The 13,945-nt window shown below is 42.9% G+C and overlaps 1 protein-coding gene across 2 annotated transcripts in view; it reads left to right on the plus strand.

Annotated features, from left to right (window-relative positions):
• Positions 1-3,884, plus strand: part of C7 (complement C7) — a 53,461-nt gene extending 49,577 nt beyond the window's left edge. For both annotated transcript variants that reach the window (XM_026506883.4, XM_044387055.3), the window contains 2 exons: positions 1,056-1,240; positions 2,680-3,884. In XM_026506883.4, coding sequence (XP_026362668.2) covers positions 1,056-1,240; positions 2,680-3,026 — 532 coding nt within the window. In that variant the 3' untranslated portion in view covers positions 3,027-3,884. The remainder of the gene's footprint in view (positions 1-1,055; positions 1,241-2,679) is intronic.
• Positions 3,885-13,945: the final 10,061 nt, after the last annotated feature.

Genomic DNA, 13,945 nt, shown 5'->3' on the forward strand with positions numbered 1-13,945 from the left:
GTGGTCGTCCGCCCAGAATGTTCTGAGTGTGGTGTTATTTTTTTATGAGTCATTGTTGACTTTGATTCACTTTCATCTCTTTCCAACTTCTCTGATTCGTTTGTCTGCAGCCTGCTGTTTATAGACACAGTGTGAGCTTTCTATCAGATACCGATAACAAGGTGGCTGTGCAAGGTCTCTGCCCTTTGAGCTGTTCTGAGTAGTTTGATTTAAAGCTTAAGTAAGCAGATAAAAGAAAGATACACGGATTTGTTTTTGTGATGTGCATAACTAACTCCAAGTAAATTTAGCTCTTGGTATTGAAGAAAATATTAGAGCTAAATATATATAAACATAAATATAAACTCCAACTGCCATACAAAAATACTTTATTGTCTAAGGGTTCACTACGGTAATATCTTCCTTATCCATCAACATTCAGAAAGGTGCTTGTTTTTATTAGTGACATTTCTAAAAAGCTGAATCTCACCATTTTAACACCCATGCTTAAGGAAAACAAAGTAGTAAATTTTATAGAAATATTTCTAAACCACTTTGTAAACATTGATACTTTAAAAAATCCCACTGAAAAATATGATTTCATCTTCCCTTGAGGTTTTGGTCATCAAATGTTGGACAGTGCCATATTATGGACATGAACTCTCAGGGCTGCTGGTCTTGCAGGACCTAATTTCTCCTGCAGCCAATGGTCCCACTGGACTACAGTCTCTGAGTGTGTGATCTTTGCTGATTTTCTCCCTCCTTCCTGCTTGTCAACCCACCTGCGTCCCGAGCAGACCTTGCCTTCTCTTCTAATTCTCTGTATCTGATCTGCTCTAGATGAAACTAGATCTACACGATATAGCGAAGCTTGTAAAAATTGTGAGCAAATAAAGAGCAAAATATGTCCATTTCAAAGATCTGAGGAGGGTGAACCCCAGGCATGAAGGAGATTTGAGTTTCTGCTCCATCTTTTTGCTGTGGCCCTGAGCTCAGAGCCTCTCCTTTCACTTCTCATCCTCCATTTTGAAGACTGAAAATCTTCTAAATAATGTAATTTAAAAAATTTGTTTCAGATCCTCCTTGGATGTCTGTGCTCGAGATGAGAGAAACAAAAAGATACTGCCTCTGACAGTTTGCAAGATGCATGTTCTCCACTGTCAGGGTAGAAATTACACCCTTGCTGGGAGGGACAGTTGTGCTCTGCCTGCCCCCACCGAGAAAGCCTGCGGAGCCTGTCCACTCTGGGGAAAATGCGACGGTAAGGGGCATTCGGTATTTGTAGCTACAATAGTGCTGAGATAGTAGTCCTGAGCTTTTTAAAACTGTAGGTGCTAGTTTAGCAGCAAATCCAAGCACATCCCTGAGGAAAGTGTCAAGATGGTCCGAGAGTGAACTTGCCCACAGCCTTCCCTGGCGAGTGTGTGTGTGTGTGGGGATCAAGTACCTAAGAGGACAAAAACCCACCCTCGATGGTCTGAATGTCCTCCCAAACACCGGTGCTTTCCATTCCCCCATCCCGGTTTCTGCTCTGTCCTTGTAATATCCATATTAGGTACTCATTTTAGAAAACAGACTCACATAAAATACCTATTTTTTAAAATGGAAATTTTCTTATCACTTTCTTAAAAGGAAATATCACTTGCCATAAATATTAGGTAACTATAAAAATACATGTAATGAAACAAAATAAGCTTGTAGATTCTAGCCAGATGCTGCTGGCAGCTTGAGGCGTGCTGTTTCTTTGGGATAAAGGGAGTTTAGCAAGTGTGAGGGGAGTGTTAAAAGCCTATCAGTGCCAAGGTGACACTTTCTCCTAGAAGTAATCAGAAGAATTTGAAGAGAATAGAAAAAGGAGTTACTTCTTCAGGTTGTGGCTGGAGATTTGCCAGTGCTACGTCCAAGCAGCACTTAGGATGATCTTGAACGATACCCTGTGTGGCCTTCCTCTCACAGTTTCAGCTACTTTACCAAGGGGGAGAGCCTGGGTAGCGGGAGCCAAGCCATCGCCCTCAGTTTCCCCATCTGTGGAAATTTGGGAGCTGGACTGTGTGATCTGTGAGATCTCTGCGGGCAACTCAGGCCCTCCCTGGGCCCTTTTCCTCTCACTCCTAGACAGTTTGTGGCCCAAGCCAGGACGCACTGAACTCTAACCATTGGGTCACATTAGGGTTGGCTGTCACCAGTGGGCTGGCTGACCTCGTCACTCTTTTTGGAGACAGGTGGCCGGCACCTGCAGCGCACACAGTGAATTCCTCCCCACCTCATTTCTGGTGTGTTTTTATGGGATTTGTGGCCTTTTGCCTTTTATGCCCTATATCTCAAAGTGAGTTGAATTCTTTTCTTTGTCCTTCTTTGAGCCTTGCAGCAACTTGGTCCTTACTGGGTTCTCCTTATCTGTCAGGGCTTGAGGGATCACTTAGTCTCTGGCTTCCCTAGACAGCAGCACAGAGCAGCAGAGAACTTGGGGAGCCCACGTAGGTCTGGCCAATTGCCCTGACCAGCCTCAAACCCTGCTTATTCTGAGTGGAGCAAAACGCCTCACTTTCCCGTCCTACTGCTTTCCCAGGGGGGTTGGTTGCCTCCCCGAGGCAGGAGCTTCTAGAGATCTCCGTAAAGCATCTTGATTTTGGAGGTCATGTGCCTTGACTCTCCCACCTCCACCGCGTGGCGTTAAGCCTCCGTCGTTTCTGTTTCCAGCCCAGAGCAGCAAATGCGTCTGCAGAGAAGCCTCGGAGTGCGAGGAAGGCGGCTTTCGCGTGTGCGTGGCAGTGGGCGGCGTGGAGCAGACGATGAGCGAGTGCGCGGCCGGCGCGCTCAGGTGCCGGGGGCAGGACGTCACTGTCACCAGCACACGGCCCTGCATCCCGCAGCCGCTGGGGCTGAGTTCAAACATACGTAACGGAGCCCTTGAGGCGACTGTGCCCGCGTGGAGGCTCCCTCCTGCTCCGGCCCCTGAAGTCTCTCCTCAGCTCCCAGCCCCCGGCCCGGCACGGCGCCCCGTTCTGCCGAGCCCGCGTCCAGATACTCCTCTTCCTACTGACTAGGTCAGGATGAACAACGCACACGAACCTGGGCGCGAGCTAACCGTGTTCTTGGACTGATTGCTCACTTGTCTGGACCTCGACTTTTTAAATCTTGGAAATTAGAGGTTGAGACCAGAGAAACTCGAATACTCCGTTCAGCTCTAGGATTGTTTAACGTATGATTGACCCCACCCATGGGCCGGATCGCGCTGTACAGGTGCATCATGTACAGGTGCATCAGGAAAACAGTAAGACGAGAGAGGTTGGCTTCCCTCAGGGAAGCTGAATGCAAAGGGGACCTTGAATGGAAAAAGATATACAATTATCCATCGCAAGCAGCCATCTCAGCTTCCGCCTGTGACTCCAGCCCCCCATGTAGGGCTCCCTACATCTTATCGGGACATGGAACCCCTGAACTGTCAGAACCACTGTGCTATAGTCACTGGCACCTTCTGCCTTGTTTGAGCACAAATACAATCCCTTCTTCTCTCTGGGGCTCTTCTCTAGTATATGCCAAGCGCAAGGACCACAATTTATCCCCTTTCCCCCCTTTTCTTTTGTAGGAAGCATGAGTTCATGCCTGAGCTATTGAGAGATTGTGTATTTGACAGAACAGTTTTCTCGCGTGTGAATACATGCTTGGGTTTTTCAGGGGGCCATACAGGTACATCAATTTGAGACATTGGCCTTCTATTTATTACTTATTCATCTTTCATCAAAACAAAAAAGCAGCTGTGGGAGATGATATGAGTGGGCTTAAATGGAATTTAAAATATGCTTTCATATACAAATAATATCTGTGTACTTTTCTGGTACTGATAAATACACTTCAACAAAACCTTAGTTAAAATGACAATGATTAAAATCTCATTAAAATACTATTCTTTGGAATTTTTTTCAACTGCATTATGTTTAATTTTAAAGACTCCACGAAGAGTGGCTAATGTGTTCTTTTTAAATATATTTTTATTTTTTAAACTACTTTACTGAGGTATGATTGCCATGTAAAAAGCTATACATATTTAATATATAGAACTCCGATGAGTTTGGGGATAAGTATACATCAATCAAGAGTATAAACATACCCATCACCTCCTAAAGTTTGCCCCCACCTCTCTTATTATCATTGTTGTTGTTATTTATTTACTTATTTATTTTAAGATTTTATTTATTTCTTTGTGTGAGAGAGACAGCGAGAGAGGGAACACAAGCAGGGGGAGTGGGAGAGGGAGAAGCAGGCTTCCTGCCGAGCAGGGAGCCTGATGAGGGGCTCGATCCCAGGATCCTGGGATCATGACCTGAGCCAAAGGCAGACGCTTAACGGCTGAGCCACCCAGGCGCCCCCCTGTTTATTTATTTTTATGGTAAGAACACAGCATAAGATCTTCCTTCTTAAAAAAATTTTTAAGAGTTTATTTATTTTAAAGAGAGAGAGTGCTTGCACGTGAGCAGGGGGAGGAGCAGAGGGGAAGGGAGAGGGAGATAACCTCCAGCAGACTCTACGTGCTGAGTACACCCTGAGTGTAGAGCCTGATGTGGGGCTCCATCCGACCCCCCAGGGATGATGACCTGAGCCAAAACCAAGAGTCAGGCACTCAACTGACTGAGCCACGCGGGCACCCCCCTTCTTAGACAATGTTAAGTGTATGTTAAAGTATTGTTATCTCGCATAACTAAACCTTGCTATTCTTTGACGATCACATCCCCAAATCCCCCCTCTCCTCAGCCCCTGGGAGCCACCATTCTACTCTCTTCTTTATGAATTTGACTATTTTAGGTTATACACAAAAGTGAGATTATATAGTATTTCTTCTGTTGTTTGCTTTCTTTCATTTAGCATAGTGTCCACAAGGTCCATCCATATTGTCACAAATAGCAGGATTTCCCTCTTTTTTCTAAGGCTGAATAACATTTCATTGTACATATACACCACATCTTCTTTATTTATTCATCCATGGAACACTTGGATTGTTTCTATATCTTAGGTATTATGAATACTTCTTCAGGATCCTGATTTCAATTCTTTTGGATATTTGCTCAGAAGTGGAATTGCTGGATCATATGGTAGTCTTATTTATAATTTTTTGAGGAACCTCCATACTATTTTCCACAATGGCCGTGCCAGTGTGCTCTTACCTGAAACTCAGGTCTGATTCAAGTACAGCTTTATATACCATGTTGTCCCTTGAGTGAAGATTCAGATAGAATATATGGAAGTTACAAGGAGGCAGGTTTAGGGATGCCTGGGTGGCTCAGTCGATTAAGCGTCTGCCTTTGGCTCAGGTCATGATCCCAGGGTCCTGGGATCAAGCCCCCTATCGAGTTCCCTGCTCAGTGCGGAGTCTGCTTCTCTCTCTCCAGGCTTGTGTTTTTTCTCACATTCTCTCTCTCAAATAAATAAATAAAATAAAATAAATACAAGGAGGCAGGTTTAAATAGATTGAAAGCAACAACGTTCAGAAATGTTTGAGGCCAACTGCGTTTGTTAGAGGTTTTTAGGGAGTTGATTTCTACCCTGGGTCAGGGGATAGATTTGAAAGTGCCAGACCTAGACGCAGATCCCAAAACAGAGTTGAACAAGTAATTTCTTTGGGAGGAAGAGATCAGTATTTTTCCAATAATTTCTCCTCTTGTCTTAAGCTAGTAGAGAGTTACACGTCTACTGCTTATGCACCAATACCCTCCTTTCCTAACTAAGACAGAGGATATGGTCAACGTTATCAAATGCTATAGGAGAGGTCAAATGAAGTCTGAAAAAAAGAAATTTGCAGATTTGACAGCTAAGGTTTGAGAAAGAAGTTTCCCAGAGTTATTGAAGGAAGAGTAAGGGGTTCGTGAGGAGTTTGGTGGAGAAGGAAGGAGCAGTGAATGAGGCTGTATAGAGATGCCATCTTGAAATATTAAATTTTGTGCCTTTTTTCTTTTCTGAACATTCTTACACTTGACCTTTCCTCTAGTCAGAGATCTTCATAGCTGCTTAAAAAAGAATTGGGATCGTTGCAGTGAGTCTGCAAGGAGAAAGTAACTTTCAACACTAAGTCTTTTAACATGTTTGAAACTTTGAAAATAAGCTCTTGCGCATCTAAAGAGAAGGCTTTGAGGAAAGCCAGGAGGACTGTTTATACCAGGAAAACTGACTGCATAGAGAATGTGGGAGGGAGTGTGAGAATTTCCCCTGCTGGCCTTTTCTGCTGCCTCGGACTGGTGAGGGTCCTCAGGGTTAGAGTGGGGTATAACCTTGGAGGAGAAGGCAGAAAGTGTTGATGTTAAAGTTGCCTGGACCTAGTGGGGGACAGAGGAGGAGGAGGGAACTGGCTGGGGCATTAACCTTCACTAGCTTCAGGGAGCTGCATGGGAGCCAAGCCACATCCCACAAATCATCACTCACAATTTAAAGGGACACTGCAAGTCACCTGGGCAGACAAGCTGCTTTGGAAGATCTTCTAATCACACCGGAGAGTCTTTTTAAAAAAATTTTTATTTTATTTAAATTCAATTAATTAACATATAGTGTATTACTAGTTTTAGAGGTAGGGTTCAGTGATTCGTCAGTTGCATATAACACCCAGAGCTCATCACATCACATGCCCTCCTTAGTATCATATGATTTCACTCATACGTGAAACTTAAGAAACAAAACAGAGGATCATAGGGGGATGGAGGGAAAAATAAAATAAGAAGAAATGGAGAGAGTGTTCTTCTTGTAACACTCCACACATTTCTTAATAATTGACCAACGGACACGCTGCGTATCGGTGCCATGAGATTTAGCGAACCCCATCCAGACTGCTCTCCCTCCCTTCCACCAACAATCTGGGACACTTGCAATCCCTTGAAACAGAGGGAAGGTTCTTATGTTTAGGTGTGGTATAGTGGGGGTGTGGAGTGGCAAGCGGAAATATCTGACAAACGACCCCTGGAATTCTGAGTTACCGGGCAACTAGCCAGCTAACTGGTTAATTTGATCAAGGTCTCTCCCTCTCAGGTGGAAAGGTCATGGCTAATCTCAGCTTCATATGAGAACTGTGAACCTGTTCTGTTGTTAAGCAGTCACTCAGCACTACAGGTGCTGGGCAGATGGTGTACCCAGCAATCCTTAAAATGGGTTGTTATGTGCCTTTACCTTTTGGTTAAGGTAAGTATGCATATTAAGGAATATTTTTGAACTCCATAGCTTATCATCTGCTCTATGTTTTCTTTCTATGGCTACCAAAATTTCTTACACCCACACACTCACTCACTTACTAACCCACCATAGGCATCTGGATTATTTCTAATAGCTGGTGGAAGAGGTCATCCTAAACTTGAAGATAAACTAAGATGCCACATACTGTGGGTAGGAAATGACGGAAGTGTTCAGGGTTACCTACTCTATCTACTCTTTTCCTGAGGTAGGAGAGAGAGGTGGAGAGGGACCAGGCAAGAGAAAAGAAATGAAATGAGAGAAAGAAAGTCATGTTTAGTACAGGATTAGCAGAACCGAGCAGCCGCATTTGTCCTGCCAGCTCCCAGCGCACCGAGACTTTTCCTTCTTGATGGGCTAAAGTGTATTCAGTCCTTGTGCTAGAAATGGAATGACCTGTTTCTCTTTCAGAACCCCGAGCCAGAAAGCAACCACAGCAGGAGGCAATATCCGTTAATATCTGAGAAACCAGAGGGATATGCATATGCCTTTCAATTACCTTGGTCTTTCAGGCAGCTCACACATTTGGGGACAAGAAAGCTGATGGCATGATAGGACTCCCTGCTGTGACAACCAAAGCACTTACAATTTCTCTTTTTATTTATTCCTGTCAGACAAAGCTCCAGATTTACACTAAAAACATCAATCACGTAGGGAAATTTGCTTTTTTTTAAGCCAAGGGTTAACAAAACCAGATAGAAAGACTGTTGTTGTTTGAGAAGAAACGGGCTGATGGAGACTAGGTGGGTAGGAGAGGAAAGAGAATAAAATGTTATTTTTGACTCACAGGCTGAGGACAATTTCCTGTGAAAGGACAAACATAAAGAATGCCCTGTTAGCACTGCTATTTGCACGCATCTTTAGGAGACGAGACTTGTACTGAATATCCGGGGGCGGGGCCTTAGGTCCATAGCGGATCAACGATGTTCAGGACAGAGATGCAGCGACTTGAGGCACAAAGCACATGGGTCGCAGAAGGAGTGTCCATTATGTAGTAGTCAGCCGATCAAGTCGGCTAGGAACACAGAGAGGTCAAGGAATTTTCTGTAACCGTGAAATGGAATTTTCTCATCAAAGGAAAGTTTCCCAGACTTCCTCAAGAGAAAGTGATGAACACGAAAGGCTCGGCATTGGTGTATTTATAGACTAAATGCAACCCACGAGTACATTATGACCGTATTTAATAAAGGTCTCCAACCGAACGCCAAGTCCGGAAGCTCTTCTCTGCACAGATACTGAGCATTAAGAGGAACTCCTGAGGTCGGGTGTGATGTCAAACTAGACAAGCCCACTAACTGGATGATTACAGCCCTATGGAATTAAATACTTTGGTATGATGATAAGGAGCCCTCCAAAGTACCTTGAGTCTCTTAAAAATATGGTGATCGGCTTTTTACTATGGACATGGTGCACAGAATTCATTAGATGTGAGAGAAAGACACCTTTGAGGAGATCTTGCCCCCAAACTTCCTCGAGACTGGTAAGGGCAAGGACTTGTCTTACAGGCTGCTGCATTTCCTCTAGCTCGGTACATTGGTTGTATATGCTCAATAAAATGTCCATTTTACAGTCATGTTTCTATAGTCACATATTAGCAGAAGACCTAGTCCGGAAATGGCTTCCTAGGGTCGTTCTCACCTTGTTTCACTGCAGTGCTGGCCTTTTTTTCTGTGCTGTAGACGGGTGGTTGTTGTTTGAGTTGTGTCTTGCCAGACACGGGAGAGGTAATGGGTGATGGGCTGTGTGATGTGGTTTCTTGCTACACCTGTGGGGGCTGATATTCTGAAATACTGACTTGGCGTTAAGTAGGTGTGCTTTGTCTTTGTGCCATGGAAGTATGTCCTTCCTATTTCTCTTCTTTTTTCTTTTGAGCAAAGATGGGGGGTTTCCTCTCACTGTCCCTGTGGGGGATTGATTAAGGGTGAAGAAGCTTGCTGCTGAGAATCACAGTAGAGAATGAGGCAGAGGACTTAAGAAAGAAACTTAGAAATTCCTGTATCTAAATTATATTGACACACAAGCCTACATTCTGGGAAAGCTAATCTTGGGATGCTGGTTTATTAAGAGACCACTGCTCCTACTTTAGCAGTGGAAGTGGCTGGAGTTGACAGCTCCCTTGGATGCAGACTGGGAATTATGACCTTATGATGAACATTCTTTCCCATTTTGTTGAGAGAAAGAACAAGACTGTCTAGTCAGTTCTGGTGCCAGAACGAAATATCATGGACTGGGTGGCTGAAACAATAAACATTTAGAGGTGCCTGGCTGGCTCAGTTGGTAGTGCATGTGACTCAGTCTTGGGGTTGTGAGTTTGAGCCCCATGTTGGATGTAGAGATAAATTGAAAATAAATCAGTAAACTTAAAAAAATGAAAAAGAAACAAACAAACATTTAGTTCTCACCGTTCTGGAGGCTGGGAAGCCCAAGACTAAGGTCCCGGCAGATTGGGTGTCTTACTGGTAAGGAAGGCTCTCTTCCTGGTTTGTCGGCAGCTTCTTTCTTGCTGTGCCCTTACCTGGTGGAAAGAAAGGGCGTTCTGGTCTCTTCCTCTCCTTAAGAGGGCACCAACCCCATTATGGGGGTTCTACCCTTATGACCTCTGACCTCATCTAAACCTAATTACCTCCCAAAGGCTTCACCTCCAAATGCCATCACATTGGGGATTAGGGTTTCAACATACAAATTTTGAGGGGATACATTTAGTCCTGACAGCGACCGTGAGGTGCTGTGATTTAATGGTCAAACCTGTTGCTTCATTCAGTGGGTTTGTGAGGAATCTTACCTCACGAGCTTGCCCTTTTGCAATCTTGGCAAGTAAGGCAAAGACATCAAAGTAACTTTGTTGAGCCAGATATATATTCTCTGCATATTGCGGGAGACTTTTTTCTCTCATGTTATCATGGCAGTGCTTCAAATGCCTAATACAGGTCCTAAGCAACTCAGGCTAGGACGTACGATCACTTCTGGGAAGGGATACTGGAACCCAATCTTGGGATGTGGAATGCAAAGACCTGAATGCCAGAAAAGAGCAACATTAATATTTAAACCTAAAACTTCTATGGTGCTTATCAGTGCCAGTCCCTGCTGTGAGCACGTTTTATATATTAACTCATTTAATCAGTTCAACAACACTATGAATAAGTATTATAATTAGCTTCATTTTCCAAATGAGGATGTGGAGGCATAGAGAAGTTAAGAAATTTAGTGAACTTCACACAGCAAATGGAGGAACCAGGATTCAAATCCAAGTCCTTTGGATCATACTCTTAACCACCATTCTGATGTGTTACAGATGGTAGTAGCACTTTTCATTGATATAAGACCTTAACAGATTCTAAAGTTTTTGCTATACTTGGTCCCATTCAAAATAAGCCAACATTCAGGATAAGATTTGGTTGCTGAATGGGGCGCCTGGGTGGCTCAGTTGTTAAGCATCTGCCTTTGGCTCAGGGCGTGATCCCGGAGTTCTGGGATCGAGCCCCACATCAGGCTCCTCTGCAGGAAGCCTGTTTCTTCCTCTCCCACTCCCCCTGCTTGTGTTCCCTCTCTCGCTGGCTGTCTCTCTCTCTCTGTCAAGTAAATAAATAAAATCTTTAAAAAAAAAAAAAGATTTGGTTGCTGAAATAAAAAGTCAGTATTCCTGTAACTTTTCAAAAAGATTCAGCTATATAAAAATCATTAATTTCTCAAACTGATCTTTCAAAATAGATTGAAATAGATTTTTGGAGTTCTGGTGCTCCTCGAATTCATATTGTGTATATGGGTGTGTATGTATTTGAATGGGCCTAGAGGTATATGCACCAGAAAATGGGACTGCTAAGGTTTGACCTTGAGGATATGGAGCTTTAATAAACACTGGTTTATTTTATTAAATAACATTTAACTTTCTAAATATTTTGGAGATTTCAAGATATCTTTCTGTTATTGATTTCTAGTTCAGTTCCATTGCAGTTATAGAAACTGCTTTATATGATTTCAATCCTTTTCAATTTATAGAGATTTGTTTTATGGCCCAGAATATGATCTATCTGGTGCCTAATTCATGTACACTTGAAAGGAAGTTGTATTCTGTTGTTCAGTGGAGTGTTCCATACATATCAATAAGGTCAAGTTGGTTGATAGTCTTGTTCAAGTCTTCTATAACCTTGTCGATGTTCATGTTGCTTGTTCTATCAGTTATTGAGAGTGTTGACATCTCCAACTCTAAGTTGGATTTATCTATTTCTCCTTTCAATCCTATCAGTATTTGCTTCATCTATTTTAAAGCTCTGTTATTAGGTACATAAACTTTTAGGATCATTAAGTCCTCTTGATGACGTGACCCATTTATTGACATGAAATGTCTCTTTATCTCTGATGTATTCTTTGTGTTGAAGTCTGCTTTGTCTGGTATTAATATAGCGATTCCAATTTTCCTGTGACTAGTATAAAAGTAACACATGTAAGTAGTATATACGTAAGTAGAGTGTATTAGGGTTCTCCAGAGAAAGAGAACCTATCTCTCTCTCTCTAGATATAAATATATGTATATTATATATTTATTATAAGGAGTTGTCTCAGTGATTGTGGAGGTTAAGAAGTTCCAATATCTACCATCTGCAAATGGTAGATCCAGAAAACCCCTGGTATAAATTCGAGTCCACTTACATGTGGTGGCTGCATATTGCACAGAACTATCTGTAAACCAGGCCCGAGTTTTCTCTTCTTCTGTCAACTGATTATAGGGAACTCCCCATGAGGTCATAGGTGAACACTGGGAGAGAGATGGCAGTGTATTTGGAGTAAGGATAATTTGGGTCACTTCTTCATGTAACCTGTGCCTTTAGGACCTACTTGGGCACTTCTGTTTGACGATGGAGTGCTGTTGTGTACTCCTAACGTTATGGCTTGGTGTGTCAGTTAATGATGGGCACTCAGGTTGCATGGTAACTTGGTGATCCATGACTGAGCATTTGGGCTCTACTAAGGCCTACTAGCAGGCCAAGAATGCTTTCTCAAAAGGAAAGTAGTTATCTGCAGAAAATGGCAGGGCTTTGTTCCAAATCCTAAGGCCCTAGACTGGGATTCCCCTGTAAGGAGCTGCCAGTCTCTAAACAGCATCCCATCCACCAGCAACACTTCAAACACCATTGCATGTGCTGGATCATACGGTTAGCACAGCAGCTCAAAGAGCAGCCCGGATCTGCTGCAGAACCTTTTCTTATTCTACGATCCACTCAGCACTGGCAGCTTTTGGGTCAGTCAGTAAATGGGCTGGAGTAACATACCCAGTTGAGGAATATGTTGCCTCTAAAATCCAAAGAGGTCCAGTAGGCATTGTACCTTTCTTGGTTGAAGAAGGGGCCGTATGCAACAACCCATTCTTTACCTTAGATAGAATATCTTGACATGCCTAGACACTGGCTTCCTAAAAATTTCACTGAGGTCCTTGAATTTAGTCAGATTTGTGTCCCACCCTCTGATATTCAAATGTCCTACTGGTAAGTCTAGACTAGCTGCTATTTCTTTCTTATTTGGTCCAATCAGTGTAATGTCATCAATGCAATGAGTTGGTGTGATATGGAAGAGAAAGGTGATTGAGATCTCCATGAACTAAATTATGACATAAATTCCACTTGATCATGGTGTCTGATCTTTTAAATGTGCTTGAATTTGGTTTGCTAATATTTTGTTGAAGATTTTTGCCTCTGTGTTTATCAGGGATATTTGTCTGTAATTTTCTTTTTTTGTGGCTTCCTTTCTGGGTTTGGTATCAGAGTAATTCTGGCTTCATAAAATGAGTTTGGAAGTGTTCCCTTCTTTCCTGTATTTTTTGGAGGAGTTTGAAAGGATTGGTATTCATTCTTTAAATGTTTGGTAGAATTCACCAGTGAAGCCCTCTGGCCCTGGACTTTTGTTTGTTGGCACGGTTTTTGATTACTGATTCAATCTCCTTACTAGTAATTGGCCCTGTCATTTATTCTTATATTTCCTTAGTCTGAAAACCATCCCTACTGTCTGATTTGCCAGTTTATCTACTCTTAATCACATGCTAAAGTACTGATTTTATAGTTTACTACCTTGATCAAGAACTTCTTCTGGCTACCCACTATCTTCCAGATACAGTACAACTTGATTTGTCATTCAATATTTAGTCATCTTTATTTCTTAATTAAACCTTTCTGCTGTAGTCAGGTTTCAATCTATCTTTAGTATAATGTTACAGACTAGAAAATGGCCATGTGCATAGGCCTGTCTACCCTCATCCACAGGCCTGAACAGAACCTCCAAGGTTTGGATGTGGGGTAATAAAAGATTTTCTTATGATTCCAGTGGAATCAGGGTAAGGATAAACTCCCTTTTTTCTTTTTTAAGATTTTTAAAATTTATTTGAGAGAGACAACACGAGATAGGAGGTGGGAAGTGGGGATGGCAGGGACAGGGAGACGCAGGCTCCCCACTGAGCAGGGACCCCCCCCCCAAGAGGGTTCAATCCCAGGACCCTGGGATCATGACCTGAGCCGAAGGCAGTTGCTTAACCAACGGAGCCCCTGGGGGCCGAGCCCCCTAAAGATAAATTCCTATTCCCCCTCTATTCTCTGAAAAATTAAATGAGTCCTAGTTAACCTGTCCTTCAGGCTAATAAGCAATTCTCCAGGCTCTCCAACTTCAAGACAGGGCCTCTTTTTGACCACTGGGCAGTTAAGAAGGTATTAGGGCATTGGTCAATTTAATCCTCAGTATTTACCTCTGAGAATTTTTGGAGGAAGTGGTAGGT

This window comes from Ursus arctos, unplaced genomic scaffold (genome assembly GCF_023065955.2).
Source record: "Ursus arctos isolate Adak ecotype North America unplaced genomic scaffold, UrsArc2.0 scaffold_15, whole genome shotgun sequence".
Lineage (NCBI taxonomy): Eukaryota > Metazoa > Chordata > Mammalia > Carnivora > Ursidae > Ursus > Ursus arctos.